This window comes from Rissa tridactyla, chromosome 13 (genome assembly GCF_028500815.1).
Source record: "Rissa tridactyla isolate bRisTri1 chromosome 13, bRisTri1.patW.cur.20221130, whole genome shotgun sequence".
Taxonomy (NCBI): Eukaryota; Metazoa; Chordata; class Aves; order Charadriiformes; family Laridae; genus Rissa; species Rissa tridactyla.
In genome coordinates, this window is record NC_071478.1 from 3,882,083 (window position 1) to 3,902,637 (window position 20,555).

General features: G+C 46.7%; 1 protein-coding gene across 5 annotated transcripts in view; it reads left to right on the forward strand.

The window, feature by feature from the left end:
* Positions 1–20,555, forward strand: part of SSH1 (slingshot protein phosphatase 1) — a 40,751-nt gene that overhangs the window by 13,344 nt on the left and 6,852 nt on the right. The window contains exons 1-13 of one of the 5 annotated variants that reach the window (XM_054219726.1): positions 4,887–4,965; positions 6,054–6,230; positions 7,702–7,805; positions 9,642–9,706; positions 10,485–10,606; positions 12,765–12,833; positions 13,273–13,338; positions 14,651–14,845; positions 15,088–15,181; positions 16,549–16,677; positions 17,802–17,848; positions 19,200–19,346; positions 20,019–20,219. In XM_054219726.1, coding sequence (XP_054075701.1) covers positions 7,721–7,805; positions 9,642–9,706; positions 10,485–10,606; positions 12,765–12,833; positions 13,273–13,338; positions 14,651–14,845; positions 15,088–15,181; positions 16,549–16,677; positions 17,802–17,848; positions 19,200–19,346; positions 20,019–20,219 — 1,220 coding nt within the window. In that variant the 5' untranslated portion in view covers positions 4,887–4,965; positions 6,054–6,230; positions 7,702–7,720. The other 4 variants (XM_054219724.1, XM_054219727.1, XM_054219725.1 and 1 more) reach the window with 4 other exon arrangements.

Sequence of the window (20,555 nt, forward strand, 5' to 3'; positions counted from 1 at the left end):
GCTGCTCCTGCCTTGGCTGCGGGCACAGCCCGGGTTGTGCTCTGCCGTGGGCTATGCGCGGCAGTCCCGGTTCGGCTCCGTGCAGATGTATCGCTGCCCAAGCCCGATGCATCGCTCACCCTGGTGCGCAGGAGCGGCTGGAGGCACATCATCAGCAGTCTATTTATGTTAGGAAATTAGCTTTTCTGGGCTTCATGATTGATTTCATTTTTTTTCTTTTTCCTCTTTGTGCTCGAGGAGCGCTTGTATCTGGCGCTGTGAATGGCCCGCAGTGTCTCAAACCCTTCTTAGCATTCTTGCGCTGTGGATGTGGCCCACGCCTTTCAGCCGAACAATACATGCTCAGACTCCCCTTTTGTTGCTGCGCTGCTAAAAACACGAGAGCGAAGCCTGCCGGGTCTTCCTGCCTGCCTGACCATCTCACTCTCCTTTGAAATAGATGGGGAGATGTTTGCCCCTGCGGGGAGGCATTACAAGACACCCCCATCAGTGGGGGCTGCTGCCTGACCCCCTTGCAAACAACTTTTTGCTGTTGCGTGATGGTGCCCTGGCTGTGTCTGAGGAAGGGGAGATGTTCTCTGCGTGTCTGAAGGAATGTCAGACCTTGCTGTGGTTCTGGATTTCTTCTTGGGGTGACTTGTTCTCAGCTCAGGAAGTCTGCAAAGTGATGTCTTTTCACAGCCCATCAAAGCTGCACCCTATTTTTTTTTGTAATAGAATAGGATTTCAGAAGAGAAACTTTTCCAAAAGTTGCCCTGAAGGTAGCTGACGCCTCTTAAGATGCACCGCAGAGGTAGAGCACCGCAATCCAAGCGATGCTGGCAGCTCTCACCGACTTCAGCAGGTGTGTTGGGCACCTGCAGTTCTGATCGCAGGTCAGTTTAGCAGCGTATCACAAAGTCTGTGCGTGTTTGCAATAGCATTTTCTTCTAAAACAGCATTGCACGTGTTGAAACTGGGTCTTTCCTGGTCCTGCTGGGTGAGGAGCGCTCTGCTCGGCCCTCCGCATGGCAGCCCGCTCCGGGTGGAGTTCAGCAGGGATGGTCGTGGCCATATTCTCGGCTATCTTTGTAAAGGTGATTCCTTTGTTTTATTTTATCTTCCCATGGCGCTGGACTCGGTGTGACTGGTGTGTGACACAGAGCAAAGGACACTTGGAAACACACAAATTACTTTTTTTTTTTTTTTAAAAGCATGAGAAATGACCTGCTGCTGTTGCTAAAGGCTCCCGTTTCTGTTTCTCAGGTTGTAAAGTAGCACGGGAGCGGGTGGCTTTGAAGCTCATTTTTCCCCGGTGCTGTTTTGTCTTGCTCAGACCCCTTCTGAAGGCCCCTTTCTTGGTCAGGAAGCGTTATCTGATGTGCCTCCTATCCAGCCAAAGCAAGCAGCCAGTGCTTTAATTGTCGGCTTGGCTTGGGAAGCAGGGGTGGGCGCAGCTGCCGCCTTGTCTTCCTGCTCTTTCTCTCCCCGCATCTTCCTTTCTATTTGATGTGCTGGTTTCCAGTTTAGTTTATGTTGCTATTTCGGTGTGACTGCGTGACAGCCCTCTGGCTTGCTGCAGCGGTGCCCTGTCTTAAAATCCACCCTCCGGCACGTCGAGGGCCTGGCAGGGCCGTGGGAGCATCCGAGGGGACCGGCTCGGTCCCCGAGCTGCAGCACCGCAGCGGGGAATGGCACCGGAGAGACCCCTCTCCAGGGCATCATTTCATGTTGTTGTTTAACTGCCCTGAGGTGGCCAGGCTTTTCCCAGACTGAGCAGAAAATGGGGGTGGGGGGTGTGTGTGTAATAATCAGTTGTCTTCCTCCTTATCAAAGGGGCTGTGGAAAAGGGAAGCGTGTTCAGTTTTGTGGAGCTTGGGAGGCCTGTTTTTTTGTCACCTTATCAGTTCGGAAACGTTTTGAGGAGAAGGTGCTGTAAAACCCAAGGAAACGGGAGGCACTACCATTTTCAGGCCTTTGTAAAATTGTGACCAATTTTGAGAGAAGCGAATGTTGTTTGGTTTTGGTTGGGTTTTTTTTTGCCTAAAACATGGACCTGGTTGCAGGAGGGCAGCTCCCCTGGGCCCAGGGAGGGGTCTGCATGCGGTGGGGAGGAAGGGCAGGACAAGCTTGCCTGCTCCGAACCGTGGTGTTGATGGGTGCTGGGATGAGGGGATGGTCCTGCTCCGACGCTGCAGTCTGCTCTCAGATGAGCTCAGAGGCCACTGCTGTCCCCAGAGCACTCTGGCTCAGCCCTGATGGATAGATGACCTTCTCTGCACCCGCACCACGCGTACGTTTTGTTCCATTAATGAGAAGGAAATTAAGAAACTTAATTTGACAGAGATTTAGTGCCCGGAGAGCATGGTGGTGGCCGTGTGCCTGGGCAAGGCTTCGTTGCAGAGCTTTTCTGGGACATGGAGCTCTGCGCCTGAGCTGCACAAGCACGTGACAGGTCAACAGTGTCGGAGTTCTCAAGATGAAAGGTTAAATAGAAACAGAGAAAGCTTCAGGTGGGAGAAGGTATCTTGAAAGCTCATCTGGGATGTTATCCCTTTGGGAGAGGAGATATAACTTCAGTGTAACGTCCAGGCAGAGGTGAGCTCCAAACGTTAGCTGAAGAAAGCTTTGGTACCCATCAAGTGCATGTGCCTTGGTCCTCTGGTGGTGCTGGGCTGCTCCTGAGGACAGGCAGTGCCCAGGTGTGCGAGGAGCAGCTCCCCTCTCTCATCCCGGAGCTCCCTGTCCTCAGATCTGCCTCGCAGGGCTGTCCCTATCCCCGAGGAAAACGCAAAGCCGGGCAGAGTGGAAGCCTGCTCTTCTGCACTGCGTGAGCTCAGCACTAAAATATGCTCCAAGAGTAGAGCTGTAAGCGAGCGGATCTGAACAGCGCTTGCACTAAATGGGCTTCTCAGTTGCCATCATCAGCAGACACAAGGATAACAAGTTCGTTACGGCTCCAGAAATACCAAGGGTCGTCGCAGGTGTGGAGGTCAGCCAGGCTGCCCAGGCATCCCATGCACCGAGTGATCCTGTGGCAGCTCTGGGAGCAGCAGGGATACCCGGCCAGATGCAGACTCTGACCTTGCTGTGTTCTGCCTCTTTTAGCTAGATACTGTTTTTTAATTCCTAGACTAGCGAGAGACTGCTGAATCAACCTCAGGCTTGGCTGTGTCTTCCCAGGGAAAGTGGTTTTCTCTCTACTAACTTCTGTGTATGGGTATTTTGAGATGAGTTATGTAGCTGTAAGATATATTAATAGAGTGTTTTCTTGTATCCTGCAAGATGATTACGTCTTATATGAGATTTCCCATTAAAACAGGGAGGGAACTTGAGTACCCGAGGCGTACGAAGTTTTTTCCTGGGACATACCGCAGCCTGAGCCACAATGGCAAAGCAAGCTGCTTAGGGAAAAGTTTTCTGCGACTGGCAGCTGGTGAGCAGCTCTGTCTGTCTGTCCAGTAACGCGAGCAGCTCTGTCTCTTGTTCCAAAACCCAGTATTTTTTACAGATTGCTTATTGGCATTTGTAGACCCGGGGGGCGGCATTTTGTAATGATTAAAAGGCACTGCCTATTGTGTTCTTAAGCAACTTGAAATGTAATTGATGTGTGTTGCAGCCACGCTCTTCTGGAGCTTTCCCAAAGGGGAAGAAATATTTCCTTTTCAAGTTGAGCAGCGCGGAGCCAACGGATGGAGCAAGGGACAGTGAAGCCGGAGACGCTGGAGCCCGCTCCCAGCAGTGCTGTCGCCATTAAGCACCCTCTCCTTGCCAGGCCCTGGGTGCCATCCCTCTGGGTGCAGAAGGGTCCCTTTACGGACAGCAAAGCACCGCAGCTGTCTGTACCCTCCTGCTGACACTCTTGGCATTTCCCAAATGCTTGTAAGCAGAGGTTTTTACCTCCCTTAGGGGGTCAACACCACTAATTTGGTAAACTGAGGTTATGGAGTGGAAGGAGGACTGGTCTGCAGCTGTACTGGAGCACCAGGGTCCTGGGGCTGGGACAAAACTCGCGGGCTCTGCGTTTATTTGAGAGCCTGAAGTGACTCCTGTAAAGTAGCTGTGCTGGTCAGGATTCCTGGAAGGGCATCCAGGGAATGGGTGGTTCTGGTGTGCATGCCAGTCGGGCCAGGGGATAACTGAACAGAAAGCTGCTTCTCCCCCTGGTTCGACTGGTGGTACTGGTGAAACGTGGGCATGTGGTTATGGTTTATGCCTGGAGAAGGAATTATTTAGGGGTCTGTAAGAAACAAGTCTTCAGCGAATTTGATTATAGCCAGCCACTAACAAATAAATACCAAGCCACCTGAAAGACCTCCTTGTTCGGTAGGAGCTCAGTAACTCACAAGTCACACTGAAAAAGAACAAATCAAACCATGGTAGCTGTACAGTAAGTGAAGAAGTATTTTAATTTGACAGCTAATCCCTTTCCATATCTATATTACGGTGGTGGCATGTGGGGTTTTAGTTGTAAAGAAACAGACAGGCATTAGTGGGTATGATGCTTTTTATCTCATCCTGTCCCAGGGAAGACAGACTTTGTACAGCAACGGGCTGCTTTGCTGATGGGCGCTGCGTTGCCTTCAGAGCATGCGGGAGGAAGCAAACAAACAAACAAGTCTGGAGGAGGGAAGTGATTAGACGAGCCTCAGCTGTTTTTTTCCCCTCTTGAATGGCCCTCTTTCATCAGGATATGTTAGGACAAGTCCTTTTTCAAGCCAGGATATCAGTGGAAGACACAGTGTTCTGTAAAAGTCATCCAGTTCCTGGGTAGCATCAACAGACGCGATTTCTCTGCTCCGCACAGAATATACGGTCAACCTTTTCTTTTCCTTTTCTTTTCTTTTCTTTTTTTTTTTATGGGTTTAGAAGCAAAAGGATGTGAGTTTTACAGCTAGTTATGAATCTTTTTGAATTTACTGACTTCTGTCTGACTCTTGGGCCAGCACAATGCTTCTGCTGTTCAAAGAAAACCAGTCCAAATTAGTATGTATAAGCCACTCGTTTTTATGCTGCTAACAAATGCTGCTTACTAGGGCATTTATCACTGCTGCTGAGGGTCAAAAGTTGGGGATGTTCTTTAATGGTAGGATTTTTCTGTTCTTTGGGAGATTTTTTTTTTAAAAAGGCTGGAGTTTTAGTTGTTTATGGGAACTGCAGGATTTAAAAGGGTTTTTTAAAACTGGGTTGGAATATCGTGCCTTGCTTTTTGCTCCCTTTTATTTTGTTAGCTGCCTTTTAAAGCCGTTGTGTGAAGTGACTGAGAGCAAAGAGTGTTCCTAGAGCGGAGATAAGGGACGGTGCCGGGTAGTGTCGCTGTTTGAGGGTGGTGGAAAATAGGAGCTTTAGCAGAGAGGCGCTTGGATGTGTTACCTCTGTGCAGCACCGCGTGGGGCATGTGGAAACGGGAGCTTCTCTGGAAATCGGGTGCGCGGGTAGTGCTGGGGAGGGACAGGCGGTCTGACCGGTGCCACTTTGTAAGGTTAGTGTGCAGTTTAGGGAACAAACATTTAAATTAAAAAAGAAATCATGCTCTCAACAGGTCCTTTGGCTTTGCTTTCTGGTTCGTTTCCATGCAGACAAATACACGGTGACAAAAATTTTGCGATGTGGGTTGTTCTTTTCCTGCAGTCGTTTTCCGCTCCTGCAGTGCAGCTTTCTCATTTGCCTGCAACTGGGAGTATTGGGCTATATTGTAAAGATTTCCAGACGGTAAAAGAGGAGAACCTCAGGCGAGACGAACCGTCAGAGCAGGAGTTACCGATGCTTTTGAGAAGGAGCTCTGTCTCTTCCAAAATTTTTCCTGCTGTCAAAATCCCAGTCAGTACTTTATTAGGGATAAAAGAATATCCTTTGGGACATTTTTTCACTTTCCCAAAGAAATATTTCCCAAAATTCTTGGGACAGGAATAACGTGAATTATCTCCTCGTACTTTATCTAACCATTCCCTTCCTCTTGCTTAAAAACCAGCTGCGAGTGCGCGAAGCTGCTATCTAGCTGAATATCCCATACGTTGTGTTGGTGTCACTGCTTTTGTGTAACTTCTGGCCTTTTTTTAACGCTTTCCTGTGAGATCTGGTGTGAGAAGAAAACAAGGCTCTTCCTGGCTCGCTTATGGAATGAACCAGATTCCCGTTTGCAGAAATTCTTGCCATTAGCGTGTGTGCCGGGCAGAGCAGAGCCGGGGTTTGGGATCACAAGCAAACTCTGGGCGGCTCGCGTTCAGACACAACTTAGAGCGGAGCGAGTGGTGAGTGCTAGAACACGGGGGGAGTGTAAGTGGAGAAGAGCTTGCTTTTAATTAGAGTGCAGTTGTCCTGCTGGCAATTTATTGATCTGATATATGACTTGTTGGAGCCTGGAACTTAGGCGAAAATTTTAGTTCACTTTTTAAAAGCAGCTGAAATCTCAAACTTAAACCTGATCCGGATTTCTCTGGGAATTTTGCACCTTGAAGATTCAGTTGAAAAATGAGGAAGCTTTGCCTGGGAGCCTTGGGCTGTGTTCTCAGAGAAGGGAAAAGCTGAACTTGCACTAAAAGCTGGAAAAAACATGCAGTTTATGTCTGCCTTCGCAAAAATACTGAGGCAGAATGGAGCATTAGCGCTCACTTCTGCCCAAAGGCAAAGACCCCAGATAAAGCACAGAATAGACGAGTGCTGGGAGTCGTAACTCCTGTGGGATCGTTCTCTGCAGCATAAGTAACTCCCATGTAGCACAATCTTGTAATGGAGCACTTATATTTAGTAGATAGCAGACAGTAATTAATGATGATCTATGTTTGGAAGCGTAGAGCGGCAGAAAATTGGGCTTTGTAACCAGGAATGTCTCTTGTGATGTTTTGAGCAGTCTAAGAAATGCAATGTAAGCAGTTACTGTGGCAACTAAAAGGTAGCTTAGTAGATGTTGATTTTCAGCCTTGTGGGAAACGCTAACTTTACCACTTAGGTCCAAGTCTATTTCTAAAATGCTCGTGAGTGCATTCTGGTACTATGTAATTAGGCTTGTGCTGGTGCTTACTGTAACTACTGATTTTGTTCAGCCTTCTCTTTAGTTATATTCTGGGGCCTGTGTGCCATTTGACTGTGTGGAAATATTGTTATGTATTTGCGTATACAGCGACCTGCCTTATCAGTAGTATTTTCCAGGATGGTTGTATCTAGCCAAAGAGCAAAGCGAAATCTTTGCTATTGTGTCGGTTGCTTTTTTTCCCCCCGAGGTTTCGGAGCAGTTTCCTTTCTCTTGTGATGTGCAGGTTTCATCTGCCCTCCCTTCCTCTTTAAATCGACAGGCGGTTTATGGTTGCGTGTTCTTGTTTTTGCATTCCAAAGAAATCTCAAGAACTGAAATTAGTAGGAACTGATTGACTCGGAACCTGATCTGAAGTCATTTTACAGGTCTAAGCCTGTAAAAAGTCTTACCCTTTCCTGGTTTTAAGTTGCAGAATTTGATAATCAAATGATAAAGTCATTTCCAGCCCATGACAGCTCAGGCAAGTATCTCCTGCAATGGCCAAGTAATAAAATGTTGGTGGAAAATGACGTGTGAATAATCCTGGAGCAATCCCGTGCAAGTGGTAGGATCAAATTTTGGGAACAGCTTCTCATGGCAAAATCCTACTATGTTTTAGTGAGAAGCCCTGTCTTCCCTAGGCATACAGACCCGAGCACACATTTTGATGATATTTCCTTTCAGTTGACTTCCTCTGTTTTGTTTTCCAGCCTAAGCGAGAGCTTTTTCATGGTGAAAGGCGCAGCCCTTTTCTTACAACAAGGAAACAGCTCCCAGGGCCAGCGAAGTCTCCAGCATCCTCACAAACATGCAGGTAGTGGATTACTGAAATTCCTTTTCCCTCTTGCTTTGCTGCTTATCCTGTCCACGGGGACAGGCTAATACCACACGTGGGTGGGTGGATGACTTTTCTAATTGTCATAATGGGCCTTCTGCAACCTGATGAGTAAAACCAGGTTTTCAGCCCTCTTGACTGGAATGGGAACGTATGATTATGGAGTCTTTGTTTAAACCTTTGTCGTTATCTTGGCACTGTAACTGAAGCAGAAATTTATTCTCTGCAGGCATTGTGGCATTCACCGTGGTATTCTTTAGCCAGGGAAGCCTGCTGAGCCAGAGGGTCTGTGCTGAATGTGTATCCCTGTTTTCCGCAGCCACAGATGAAGAAATGTCACTTGTTTCTGCTTCAGTGATTTGATCTTTGCCTTCCCCTTTGGCCTCCGGGGAGGAAAATCGGATGGGCTGAGTCACAGGGCTCTAGCACCTCTTCTATAGCTGTCGAGGTCCTGATTCAGCATGGCAGGGACATTCCTCCGAGTGCTCTCCCAGCCTCCAATAATCTGAAGCTTGTGACTTCTGGTGCCAGCTGACAGCATTTGTTTTTTGAAACTACCTGTTGCTGGGTTTGTTTGATGCTGCCGCTAAGAGTGAGGAACGTTTTAACAGGATTTGGGTCTCTGGATAGATGTGCATTTCTTAGCTCCTTATATCCCCTTTCCTGGTTTCAGGAAAATCCCCTTTTCGGTTAACTCATCACAGTTTGGCCTGTAAGAGTTTATCATGGTTTGAGAACAGACTGTCCTTCCTCCCCCAGTCTCCTCCAGTGTGCCAAACTGGTGGGAAGAAATGGTAGGGAGTTGTATAGTGGACGTACATAAGGATTAATAAACAGCTAGGGGCTTCAGGAAGGTGGGTTCTACTTACCAAGTGGTTTTATGCCTTCTGTCTTTGACAATTTTGGAATGAGTGGTTACTGGGAAAGAAGAAATAAGATCATTGGGGCATTTGGAGTGCAGGAGCATGTGGGAAAGGCACAGTGTGGTACTGTGTGTCTGCTGCTTAGTAAACACTCCAAGCACAAAGAGGGTGTTTGAATGCCAAGCTTGGCTTTGGGTTTCTTTAATTGTCAACAATTTCGTATACCCCGCAAACATCCTACGGAAGGAATTTTATCTTGTATGGAAAGTTATGAGTGCATTACCAAGTTATTAGATGTGAACTTGTTTTGTTTTCTTGTAGATTCCTTGTTCCTTTTGCTTGCTTTCACCAAACAGAAACGTACCCGCTGCTCTAGAGCCTAAGGGACTGGTTGCATGAGCGCTTTGTTTTAGATAGAAGGGATCCATCACCCAAACTGGGCCACAGCCCTTCCTCCTCACAAGTTTCTCGTGTTCAGATGTACACTCCATAAGGCTGGTGGGGCTGATCCCATGATGCCATGTGTGTTTCACAAGTCAGAGGTTTTCTTTTCTCCTTTGTTCCTTTCCTTTTTTCTTTTTTTTTTTTTTTTTTTTTACATCAGGGTTGTTCCTCCTGCACCTTCTTCCCCTGTCCTCAGTGCCCATATCTGTCTGTCTTCTCTACAATGCTGTAACAAGAAGAGTATCATCATTTGTGCCCGTCGCAGGTGGTCTCAATATATTTGGTAGCTTCCGAATATCATAAGGTCGAGTTCTCACGCACCCAGATAACACTCGTCCAAGAAGCTCACTTCTGTTAGAATTCTCTGGGACAGCAAAGTTCATTGGCATTCCTTCAATGGTATATTTTGACTTAGAAACATCCAATTTCATTAAAGGTCAGGACCCTGCTGATTCTTAGTGCTGCAAGTCAGAGACCCTTTCTGATTATTTCTCTGCCCTCCCTGCAGGTGATTTGCCCCAGCACCTCCAGGTGATGATCAACCTCCTTCGCTGTGAGGACAGGATAAAACTGGTAAGAAAAGATGCATTTTCCTGATCTCCTTTCTGCTGCAGGCATTGGAAACAGACCCATAGGCATTCATGAAAAGCCATGGCAAATCCTAGATTTCCGAGGTAGCATAACTCTGTGCTGGCTGCCAGCCCTACCGTGTTTTCCTGTCCACTGCTGGTGCCCTGGTCCTTACATCCAGGTCAGGAAACTGGCCTGTCCGAATTGTGTTTATTTTGTTAAGTTTAATTTTCCAGTCGGCTGACAAACACTAATACAGGACAAGAGACAGGAGCTTGCTGATGCTAGTGGACACTCTTCAGTCAGTCTTGAAACTGCATCCAAATGGGGCTGGGCTTTCTTTTAAAGAAATCTGCAGAGGCTGGAAAAGTCGCTGCAGAAAAGTCTGTGTCAGTTGTCCCCTCCGGCATGGCTAATGTATTTCAGTGAAGGCTTGTGATTGGAAGAGTCCTCTGAGCCTGCCTTTGTTTTCAGTTCAGTACATGAGCAATGTTTTTACCAACTTTCTAGTCGAACCTCTTTAGAACAATCTTCAGGTAAAACTTATAGTATTTCTCCAGACTGGGGCAGGTAACCCAGGCTAATCTTCTCCCCCACCCAATGCCAAATCAAACTGGCAATTAGCCTTGCTGGAAGATGGACCATCTCTCCCTGTTGTATTTCATGCTGCAGTTAAATAAAGCTTTTGGGCACAATTACACCTTAAAAAAAAAAATTAGGCAGCAATGGAAGTAATAATTATCCAAAAGCTAGTTTGAAGAACCTGATGACCTTTTTCTAGGCTGTCCGTTTGGAAAGTGTGTGGACAGACCGAGTCCGGTACATGGTGGTTGTATACAGCAGTGGACGACAGGACACGGAAGAGAATATTCTGCTGGGTGTGGATTTCTCCAGCAAGGAGAGGTATGTTTAAGGCAAGGCTGGGCTTGGAAATCGGGCAGGCTGGCTTCTCTGGAAAGCCTGTCAACGCCAAACTGTCCCCAAGCAGCTAGTTTGCAAATTCTAGCAAGAGAGAGGACATGCGTTGAGTTTTCTGACTAGTTATGAGGGTGAGAGAGTGATTTTAGTTTTTTTTTTTTTTCTCCAGAAAGATTTCATTCTCCTTGGAATCTCTGGGCGGTTGTGGGCAAAGCGTTCACGTGTAATGCTGTGTAATGTAGGTAGGGCTGTGGCATCTACTTCATGTGTGGTAGTTTGCTCTCTGCTCGCTACAAAATGCTCTTGAAGGCACATTTGCAAAACTGGAATTTATTCTAATCCACCAGACTTCACGTCTGTTGATGGTATGATGCAATGGAGCTGGTTTTTGGGGGGTAGCTTAGTTGCCAAATAACATTGAAAAACAATACTGCAAAAGTACCTCCAAAACCAACAAACAATTGTGTCGGTAATGAGCTGTTTCTTTTGTCTGACTGATAAGAGCACATAGTATTTTGAAAGGCAAATAAAATATTTTGTTATCGCAGACCCTCTCACGTTATTCCAGTTCTAGGTGAGTGAACCCAGGCAGAAAAGCTCTTGGCTTGGAGAGACAGGGGTGGTTTGGCAGAGCTGGAGTTAGAAGTCAGAGCTTCCAGGCTGTTGTTTCTGTTCTCCCATGATTTAGCAGGCTGCCATGTTGAGCTGGTGCAGCCAGTGTGACTTTTGTTTTCTTTTTGGAAAACCTTAGTGGATGTTTCCGTTGTTACAAGTAGGAGAGGGGAGCTTTTGCGCTGCAGTGAGACCTGGAGGGAAACTCCCACCCGTACCTTCCTAATACGATCAATGCCACTGGCTTTGCTGCTGCCTCTTGTCTCTGATTTTAAGTTCCTGCTGTTAGTGTTACAGAGGAAATTCTAATTTCCTTCTGACACACTTAGTGTGCGACAGCAGTAAATGTTTGCTGTGTCATCTTCAAATCTGAAACAACCTTGCAATAATTTGCTCCTGGTGGCTATTGATGTGAGACAAGAGGAAAGATGGAAAAGTCATGACAAATCCATCCCAACTGTAAGATTAGTTGCCATTTCAGTTACTGTCTCCCCGAAAGCCAAAGTTTTTGTTAAATAAGGGTAAGTCTCATGCACAAAGAAGTCAGTTGGCATTAGCGACTTTATTGAGGGACTCTGTGGCTCTGTGTTGGGGCTGAAATGTCACTGCTGAGCTGTAAGTGTTCTGACTGCTGACAGTTTGAAGAGTCAGGCGCTTCTGTGGGTTTTACTCCTTTTACATGTTTAATAAAAAACATTTTTTTCCTCGCAAAGCTCTAAAGCGCACAGTGTCCATATGTGCGTTCAAACTGGCCTGTCAGATCCTTTGATCCGCTGTAGAAAGCGGCTGAAGACTTAAAAAAGAAAGGAAAAGAACAAAACAAAACCTGAGTTCTTTGCTGTCTGTTGCTGTGTGCATCCCAATTTCCTTTAAAACTTTAATATCTCGGTAGCTTAATTATTTACTAGTTGAAAGTTACTGGCTCCCATTATAACACGGTTTTCTTGCCAGATTGCGTCTCTGAAATGAAAGTGTTCTTTTGGGTTAGGTAAACTCATAAAAATCCTTCTTGTCTTTTCTACCAGCCGGAGTGATGAAGTGAAAAGCGAACACGGAGTCCTTTGAAAGGCCCCTTGGGTCCCCTTTGGAAAGGGCAGGCGGCTGCTCTGCCACCTACCAGGGCTTGCGTTCTGCCGCGCTTTAGTGAGCTGAGTCTCTGAATTCCCCGTTAGGGAAGTGCCTTGCACCGAGCTCATGAGGGTGAGAAAGCCGGCAAGATGCTGGGGCAAATACTGCGGTGCTTTCTGGCAGGTTCTGGAGGGGGAGAGAAGAGCTGGTAGCTTTTACTCTTGCTTCTGTGATGTTTCTCCAGCCCCGTGGAGCAATCAGCGCGCTAATATCAGAGTAGACCTTTAGACTTCAGCTGTCAATCTCCTCGTGTGTTATGCATTTGATGGCCTAAGGTATTACTAGGAATTACTAGAGCAAGGCTTGAGGATGTTAAAAATTAAAGAGTATTAATAATTTAGGGTATTGGCATGACCGCATGGTGGCCTATATTTAACATCCTGTGTAACAATCTCTCTTCCAGTAAAAGCTGCACTATAGGAATGGTTCTTCGTCTGTGGAGTGACACTAAAATTCATCTTGATGGTGATGGGTAAGAAACCACGTTAAAAGGATAAATGTGAATGTCCTTCCCTGCTGCGGGCTGCTCTAGGAGATATTCTCTGTCACCTTGCAAATGAAGTTCCAATTTCGGATTCGGGGCTGCAGCCCTCTTATTCGGGCAGTGAGTTTTTGTCTCGCTGCCCTCAAACTGCTCGGTGGAACCTGTGATACCCAGTGAATGTTCCTGAAATCCCACTCGAGGGGTGGAGTTCCCATTCCTGGCAGCCTACTCCGGGAAGGGTATCTGCTTGCCATTCTGATTTGGGAGGATGTTGGAAAAATCAGTGATAGAAATTCTCATCCCTGATTCTTTTTGACTGTGAGTGCCCCTAGAGCTGCCCTGCAGTAGCTGTTTGTAGAGTGCAGCTCCTGATGCAGAGACGAGCAGTTTCTAACTTTTTTTTTTTTTCCTGTCCTCTCTCCGTTAGTGGCTTCAGTGTGAGCACTGCAGGGAGAATGCACATCTTCAAGCCAGTGTCGGTGCAAGCCATGTGGTATGTGTGTTAATTAGCTTTATTGAGAAAGAGACTATCATTTCTGTGGATAAATTAAAACAAATAGACTGCATTTTAGCATTCTCCGTAATTGGTATTTAGTGAGCTGCAGCAGAGATGCTGCTTCCCTGTGTCAGCAGGTGCTATAAAGGGACTGTGAGAATACTGATCCGAAACCAGGACCTTCTGCTTCTCTTCAGAGCGGCTCTGTGCCCTTCAATATAAGGGAAATGGCACTAGTGAGATGAATAACTATGAAAGACCAACTTGAATTCATCAGGCTGCAAACCCAGTCTTTCCACTCTCTGCCTCTTTTTCTAAGTGGCTGAAGGAGGAGTCTGGGGACCCGTTGCCAATCTGATGGCGTTCCCCGTGTTCTGCCTCGTTACTGGGGCCAGGCTGGGGTTCCTGCCGCGCAGAAACTTTCCGTGCCGCCCCGGGTGCCTGTTCACCTTTCAGCTCCTGTCACCCCTCCCATGCGCAGGGATTCCAAAACACTGAAGCAGAGGTGGCTGAATCAGCAGCGGCTGTGCCAGCAAATTCCTCCTTGAAGAGGCTGCTACCCAGCCCCGCACAGAACAAATGCATCTCTTCTGGCTGGCTCCTGCTGGAGCCTTGAGAGATGCCTGTCCTTGCGGCATCTGATAGCGAAAAGATACAGATGTAGAGAAAGATGTTGTGCCGGGGATGATTTGGTATGTAAAAAAATGGAAGTCTTGTTCCTGTCATTTTTTTAACTCAGCCCCTCCTGTTGGCAACCTTAGATGTGGTTAATGTATTCAGTACAATGACATCTTCGGAGTAGAGCCTTAAAAAAAAAAAAAAAGGAAGGAAAAAAAAGAAAAACAAAAAAATGAGGAGGGAAGGAAGGAAAAAGTAATGCTAGAATTTGGAAAAACAAATGACCCAATCTGGGCCTTGTCCCTGGAGCATGTCAGGGGCCAAGAATGCTGGTAAATATGCATTTGACTCCTTGCTGAAGGTGGTTTGAAAATTGTCCATGTGTTTTATTTTTCTTTGGTCTGGCTTTACAAGTTAGCTAATGATTAGATCCCAGAGCGACTTGTGCCTTGTGCTTGCCTCTTAATCAGGAGGAGATTTCAGCCTTTGCCTTGGCCTGGCTCTTGAGAAGGCTTCCAAGGTGCAGTTTTTGCCCTCTCTGAACTCTGATACAATAAATCTGCGGCTCTCAGAAAGCAAACCGCAACAAACAATGCTGAACATCTTTTTCCTCTGTTGAAATCTCTCACATTTTCTGCTCTGTCCGTTCCCACTGCTGACATCTGTACAAATTTGTTCTCCAAACTTGCAGGTCTGCTTTACAGATCCTCCATAAAGCCTGTGAAGTTGCAAGAAGGTACAACTATTTCCCAGGTGGGATGGCCTTGGTCTGGGCCACATACTACGAAAGCTGCATCAGCTCTGACCAGAGCTGCATCAATGAATGGAACGCCATGCAGGACCTGGAGTCCACCCGCCCCGACTCTCCAGCCCTGTTTGTTGACAAGTCAGTTCTGAATTTTATTAGAAAAAGTTGCTTTGGCTCACAAGAGAAATCCCCCCTTCTCCCTCTAGTTCTGCCACTGCTTCATTTCCTTTCTTTTCCTAAATGTCTTCAAATGTTTTTCTTCCATTATTCTCATAAAAATTGCTTTTAATACAATTCTTTACCACCACTCCTCTGTACAGTATGAGTTGCACCATATGTTTACTGCCAGCTCGGAGACATCCTCTCCTCTCCATTTTCAGGCCAACTGAAAGGGAACGAACAGAACGGCTCATTAAAGCCAAACTCCGGAGCATCATGATGAGCAAAGACCTGGAAAATGTGACTTCTAAGGAGGTAAATACAAAGATTGCTGCTATCTTTATTCTTCCTGCTAGACTCATTTCCAGACAGCGCTGTACTGACGAAGAGACACCATATGACTGGGTGTCGCTGGCTTCTGAGGGTGTATTTCCAACTGTTCCGTAAAGGCTCTGCTCTTTGGCTTTGCTCTACCTCTGTTTCTCCAGCAGGGAAATCAGGGTAATACCGACATCAGAGTGTGTTTTTTCAAGACCTTAGTAACAAGTATGTGACTTCCAAATGCAGAGTGCCTGGTTCTTTGCCAACGGAGTGGCAGCAGAGGTGATGCCTGCATCGCTGTTGGTTTTAGCACATGTAGGCATGTCCAAGCAGTGAACGTGCAGCCACTTACTCCTCACTGTATCCCTACGACTTACACAAGCCAAGGCAGCGCTTAGAAAGGTACAGTTGTGTTAGATGCTCACGGACAGTGCAGAGCAAAGTCTACGCCTTCCTTTCTCCTTGTCGGCTTCATTTTAAGGTTTTATTTCCTTTGTTCCTGAACAAATGTCAGAGGGGCTTGCAGACAACGTTTTCCTAGTGAGTTTATGGGTAGAAAATCACAAGTCAAGGCTAAAGCTAGTTTGGATCCATCCCCCAGGCTGGTGTCAATACATCCATCCGCAGTGCAGACATATTCAGAGCAAATGGAAATAGTTCTTTTTGGGTTGGGGTTTTTTGCGTGTTTTTTCAAGGGAGGCTATTAACATGCAGGGCTTCCCTTCCTCAAGCTTTTAGCGCTGAAGGCTTCGGGTACGCTCTCGTGTAACAGCAGCATTACCGGTTGTAGACGCAAGCCGCGAACTCGTCTGTCTGTGTACGTGTTCTCAACTCTTGGTGCAGTCGAGATGCTTTGATTTATTATTTTATTTTTTTTTTGCTGCAACCATTTTCCATGGTGAGTTAAAGGAAGTTGTGCTGCTTTGCATTGCACCTTCCGGAAGCTGAGGTGCAGCGGGAGGAGTGTATGTCTGTGCCCTGGCGTTTTGAAAAGGGAGAGTACTGGAAATCCCTCTTCACCATCGCTGCTGCCATTATTCACTCCTTGCTTCTGACGGGTTTCACAGTTGTTTGTTAGCTGCTCTCCAAGGTCTTCGTTTCTATCTCTTGGATTATTTTTAAGAAGCAGGTACCCCGAAATACTCCAATGTTATCTGAAGCTTTATTCACAGATCTTTAATCTGGGGGCCTAGGATACTTGGAGACGTGCCACGTAGTGAGATTCCTTGTCTCCAAAAGGTTGAATCCCTCTTGCTGATTTTAATGAAGTACCAAAAAAGTGTTTTGCAGAGGAGTGCCAACAAATGTTTCTATTGAACAGCCGTGATTCTAGGTGGCATCCTTTGTTTTCTGCTCTGCAGATACGAAATGAGCTGGAGAAGCACATGAATTGCAACTTGAAGGAATTCAAGGAATTTATAGACAATGAAATGCTGCTTATCCTGGGTCAGATGGACAAACCGTCTCTGATTTTTGATCACTTGTATCTGGTAAGCTGCTGCGTTAGGAATTCCAGAATAGCAGGAGGCTGAATGGGAGTGATGTGACGATTCACTGGGCTCAGGGGAAGCTGGGGTTTGTGGCAGTGCAGACTCGTGTGAGCAAGAGGTACAGCCTGCTCTCCCCCGCTTTGTGCAGACTTTACTCCAGGACCCATATTGCTTGTAAAAGCCTGCAGTAGAGAAACCCTTGTTTCTAGCTACGTTCTTGTTTCTGGCACTTGATGCCAAGGTTCTTTCAGGTTGATCCTGTTTCAGGCCGTACCGTGGCATAGCTGAAGTTTTCTCTATGCACGTTCATTTTCTGTTTCGAGCAATGGAGATTTTTCTCTTGTGACAAACAAAGGGTCTAGCTGTGGATGCTGCCCCGGTGCGACAGCCGTTTGCTCTTTGACTCTGTATCTTTTTTCTTGATTGAGTCTATGAAGTTCTGTAGGCACGGCCAGAACTATGTAAAGAATAAGGCTGATGATGATGTCCTGTACCAGCTTGTGCTAAAGCAAAGAACGGTGCGTGTTTCGTCTAATCTTTTGCCACTAGATGGTACTCCAAGCAAAACCAGGCACTGCCATCTGGAACAAAGACTTGTTTGAGATGAACACATATGTGCCCGTTATGCTTGGGGTTTTTTCTTTTTTTTTTTTTTTTTCTTTTTTCTGGAGAGCGTCAGAGGAAGCGCTCATGTTTGAGCGCAAAACCTGCCTTTTAAACCCTTTTTAGCTTTCTGTTTTGCATTTGTGGGGGGAAATCAGTACGTAACCACCCCCATAACTTTCAGGATTTGCTTTCCTGTATACCTGTGATTCCAGTCATGCCACACATAACCATTTTCTTTCCCTGCACGATTTATCTCTGTGGTTAAAAATCCAGAGTGGCCGGGAGCAGTGGTTTGGAATGTGCTCTGTCACATGCTGGCCTAGAACTAACTCCTTAGGTGAGGACGCAATGCCCTCGTCCCCTCCTTCAGGAGGTCCCTGCCTGTTGAGGACAGGACATCTCTGTGCTGAGCTGCAGCGCTGGCTGCAGTGGTGCCGTGTTGCTGTTTCAGAGGCAATTCCCAGTAGAGAGGGAGGGTTTCGGGCTCCTTTGAAACATGTGTTTTGTGGCTGTTGCAGGGGTCTGAGTGGAACGCCTCCAACCTCGAGGAGCTGCAGGGCTCGGGGTGAGTACTGCACCTTTCAAGCACCAGCCTTGAAACCTCCAGTCCTTTGCCTTTAACTTATATTCAGGTCTCTTGAGATGACATACGATATTTATAGACTGTAGGGATGAGTTTGGGCCCATTCCCAGTGATGTGGGTAACTTAACTGTCAAGACTTCGGTCGAGAAATCTTTCCTACCTCGTTTCTATCAATCGCATGTAGAGTGGAAATAACAAAAATTGTCGTTTGTGAAGTACATCAAGATCTCTGAACCCCCCCCATGTGTAGCAGCCGAGTGTGAAATGGCCGTACATGTTGTTGTGTCAGGTGTGAATTCCTGCAGGCTGCAGAACAGCAAATATTATAGTGCTAAGCTTAGGAAAAAACTCTATCTAAATGGAGCAGAACTTCCTGTAGATGAGCAATCTTCACCTCACCTGCCCAGACAGGCAGCTGCAGGACTGTCTTTCACCACGCTCTCATCACCACACCACTTCTTGGCTTGATTTACTTTCGCGCTTTTTGGCCGAATAAGAATTTTGCATATAAATATTTGCTGCTTGCCCAAGGCATACGCCAACCCTGATGTGAGAAACTGAAAAAAATATTGCTCAACAGCGTCACTGAAAATGTTTAATTTGGAGTCCTTGGGAACAGATGTCTGAACATCTTTGAACGAGTAGATCAACCAGCGCGTTAATACTTGTGATCTACAGGGAAGGCATCTTGATATGCAGCGTCTAAAAGTCAAAGCTGGACAAATTCTGAAACAAATATCCTGTGTCCTTGATTTATCTGAATGATAGGAGGTAATAAATTAATATGGACATTCATTCTCCCCCGGGTACGTTGTAATCCCTGCTGTAATATTTGGCAGGAATCGAGAGATACCACGTGACTCCCATTTCATATTTTTGGTCAGAAAGAAGAGAAAAGGATGGTTTTGCAGCTAAAGCCTGCAGTGGAAAATGGCGATTCCCAGGGTCTCTTCCCAGCTCTTGCCCTAATGAATCACTTGCAGCTGATGCACTTCTCTTCAGGCGTCCCTGAAGCTGTGTGTGGCACACAGCGAGGAGGTTCTGAGGAGGTTACAAAGCCTCGGCAGATGGGGTAAAATAAAATTCCCCTCCTGTGCCCAAGGTCCTGACACTTTGAATGAGATATGCCAGTGGTGAGAGATGGGTGAATGCGCAGGTCCCACATGTCATGTGTGTGACCTGTGTCACTGGGTGTCCCAGGGGTTCGGGATTAGGGATGTAGATAAAATCTTATAGTTCATGTTGTGTCAGATTTCATGGACTTCACAATGTGTGTCAGTTCCCTTTCATGACCACGGCAGTTCAACTTTATTTTTCTTTTTGTTCTCCACAGCATCGACTACATTTTGAATGTGACCAGGGAAATTGATAATTTTTTCCCTGGTTTGTTCGCGTATCACAATATCCGAGTGTACGACGAGGAGACAACAGACCTCCTGGCTCACTGGAACGAGGCGTACCACTTTATAAATAAGGCCAAGTAAGCGGGGCTGGGAGACACGATTTCGTGTGAGAGCCCATCGGAGCCACGGGGTCTGACACTGCCCTGTGTGTTCCATCCAGCACGGAGCCGGGCCCTCCCTGAAGCCACACCACCGGGGAAGGAGGCAACAGGGCTTTTTTCGCATTATTGCTCTTGCCGGGAGTTTTCTGTGTCCCTGGAACTTCCCCACACCTTGTATCTTCCTGTACTGACATTAACCTGTTCCTAGCCTATGATATTTTTTATTATTATTTTGTTTTCCTTCCAAAAGGAAACAAGGACATTTCCTCTTCTCAAGAAGTTCTGGAAATGCTCCAACACATGCCCGTGTTGGACTAGCCCCAGCTGTCTCTGCAGACAAGAGGTGGTGTCAGAGCCCGTCAAACTCTGCTGGGCTTTTACACTGGGGTCCTTCCTGCTTATCCCTGCATCCAAAGACTTGGGCAGGCAGGAGGCTTCGTGGTGGTCTCTGAAATGGCAGCATGATTGAGGCTGCCCTTCTCCAACTCTCAACTTTTCCGGAGAGAGATTCTTCTCATGGTCCCCTTAATCCAAAACGTTTGTGACCTACTGAGCCGTGGCGTTAGGGTGGTCAGGAGGACAAAGCGCTGTCCCTCCACCACGTTAAAAGTAACTACGAGACATGTTTTCCTGTTTGTCCTTCTGCAGGAAGAATCACTCCAAGTGCCTGGTGCACTGCAAAATGGGCGTGAGCCGGTCAGCATCTACTGTTATAGCTTATGCAATGAAGGAATTTGGCTGGTCACTGGAAAAGGCTTATAATTATGTGAAACAAAAACGCAGCATTGCAAGACCAAACGCAGGCTTCATGAGACAGCTTTTGGAATACGAAGGCATTTTAGATGCGAGGTAAGGCGACAGGATGAATGGAAAGGTGACCTGCAGGAAATGAGAGCTGATTGTCGGCAACCTCGCGTGTTTTGCTATCGCAAAATACTAATCGATCTCCATGGAGTTCTGTTCAGGCAATAGGTTCTTCTGCCAACATCTTGCACAGATGCGCGTCGTGCTCAAAGGCGCTGTCAGAGAGTGCGTGGCGCGGTAGTCTGGAGGGCCTTTAGAAGGGCAGATGCAGAAGCCTGGGCTAATTTTGTTTTTCTAAACCTTTCCCATGCTAGGCCTCCCTGGATGGAAATTAGCTGTCTTCTAGGGAGATCTGCTCTGGTTTAATTCAGTGAGGCTTTC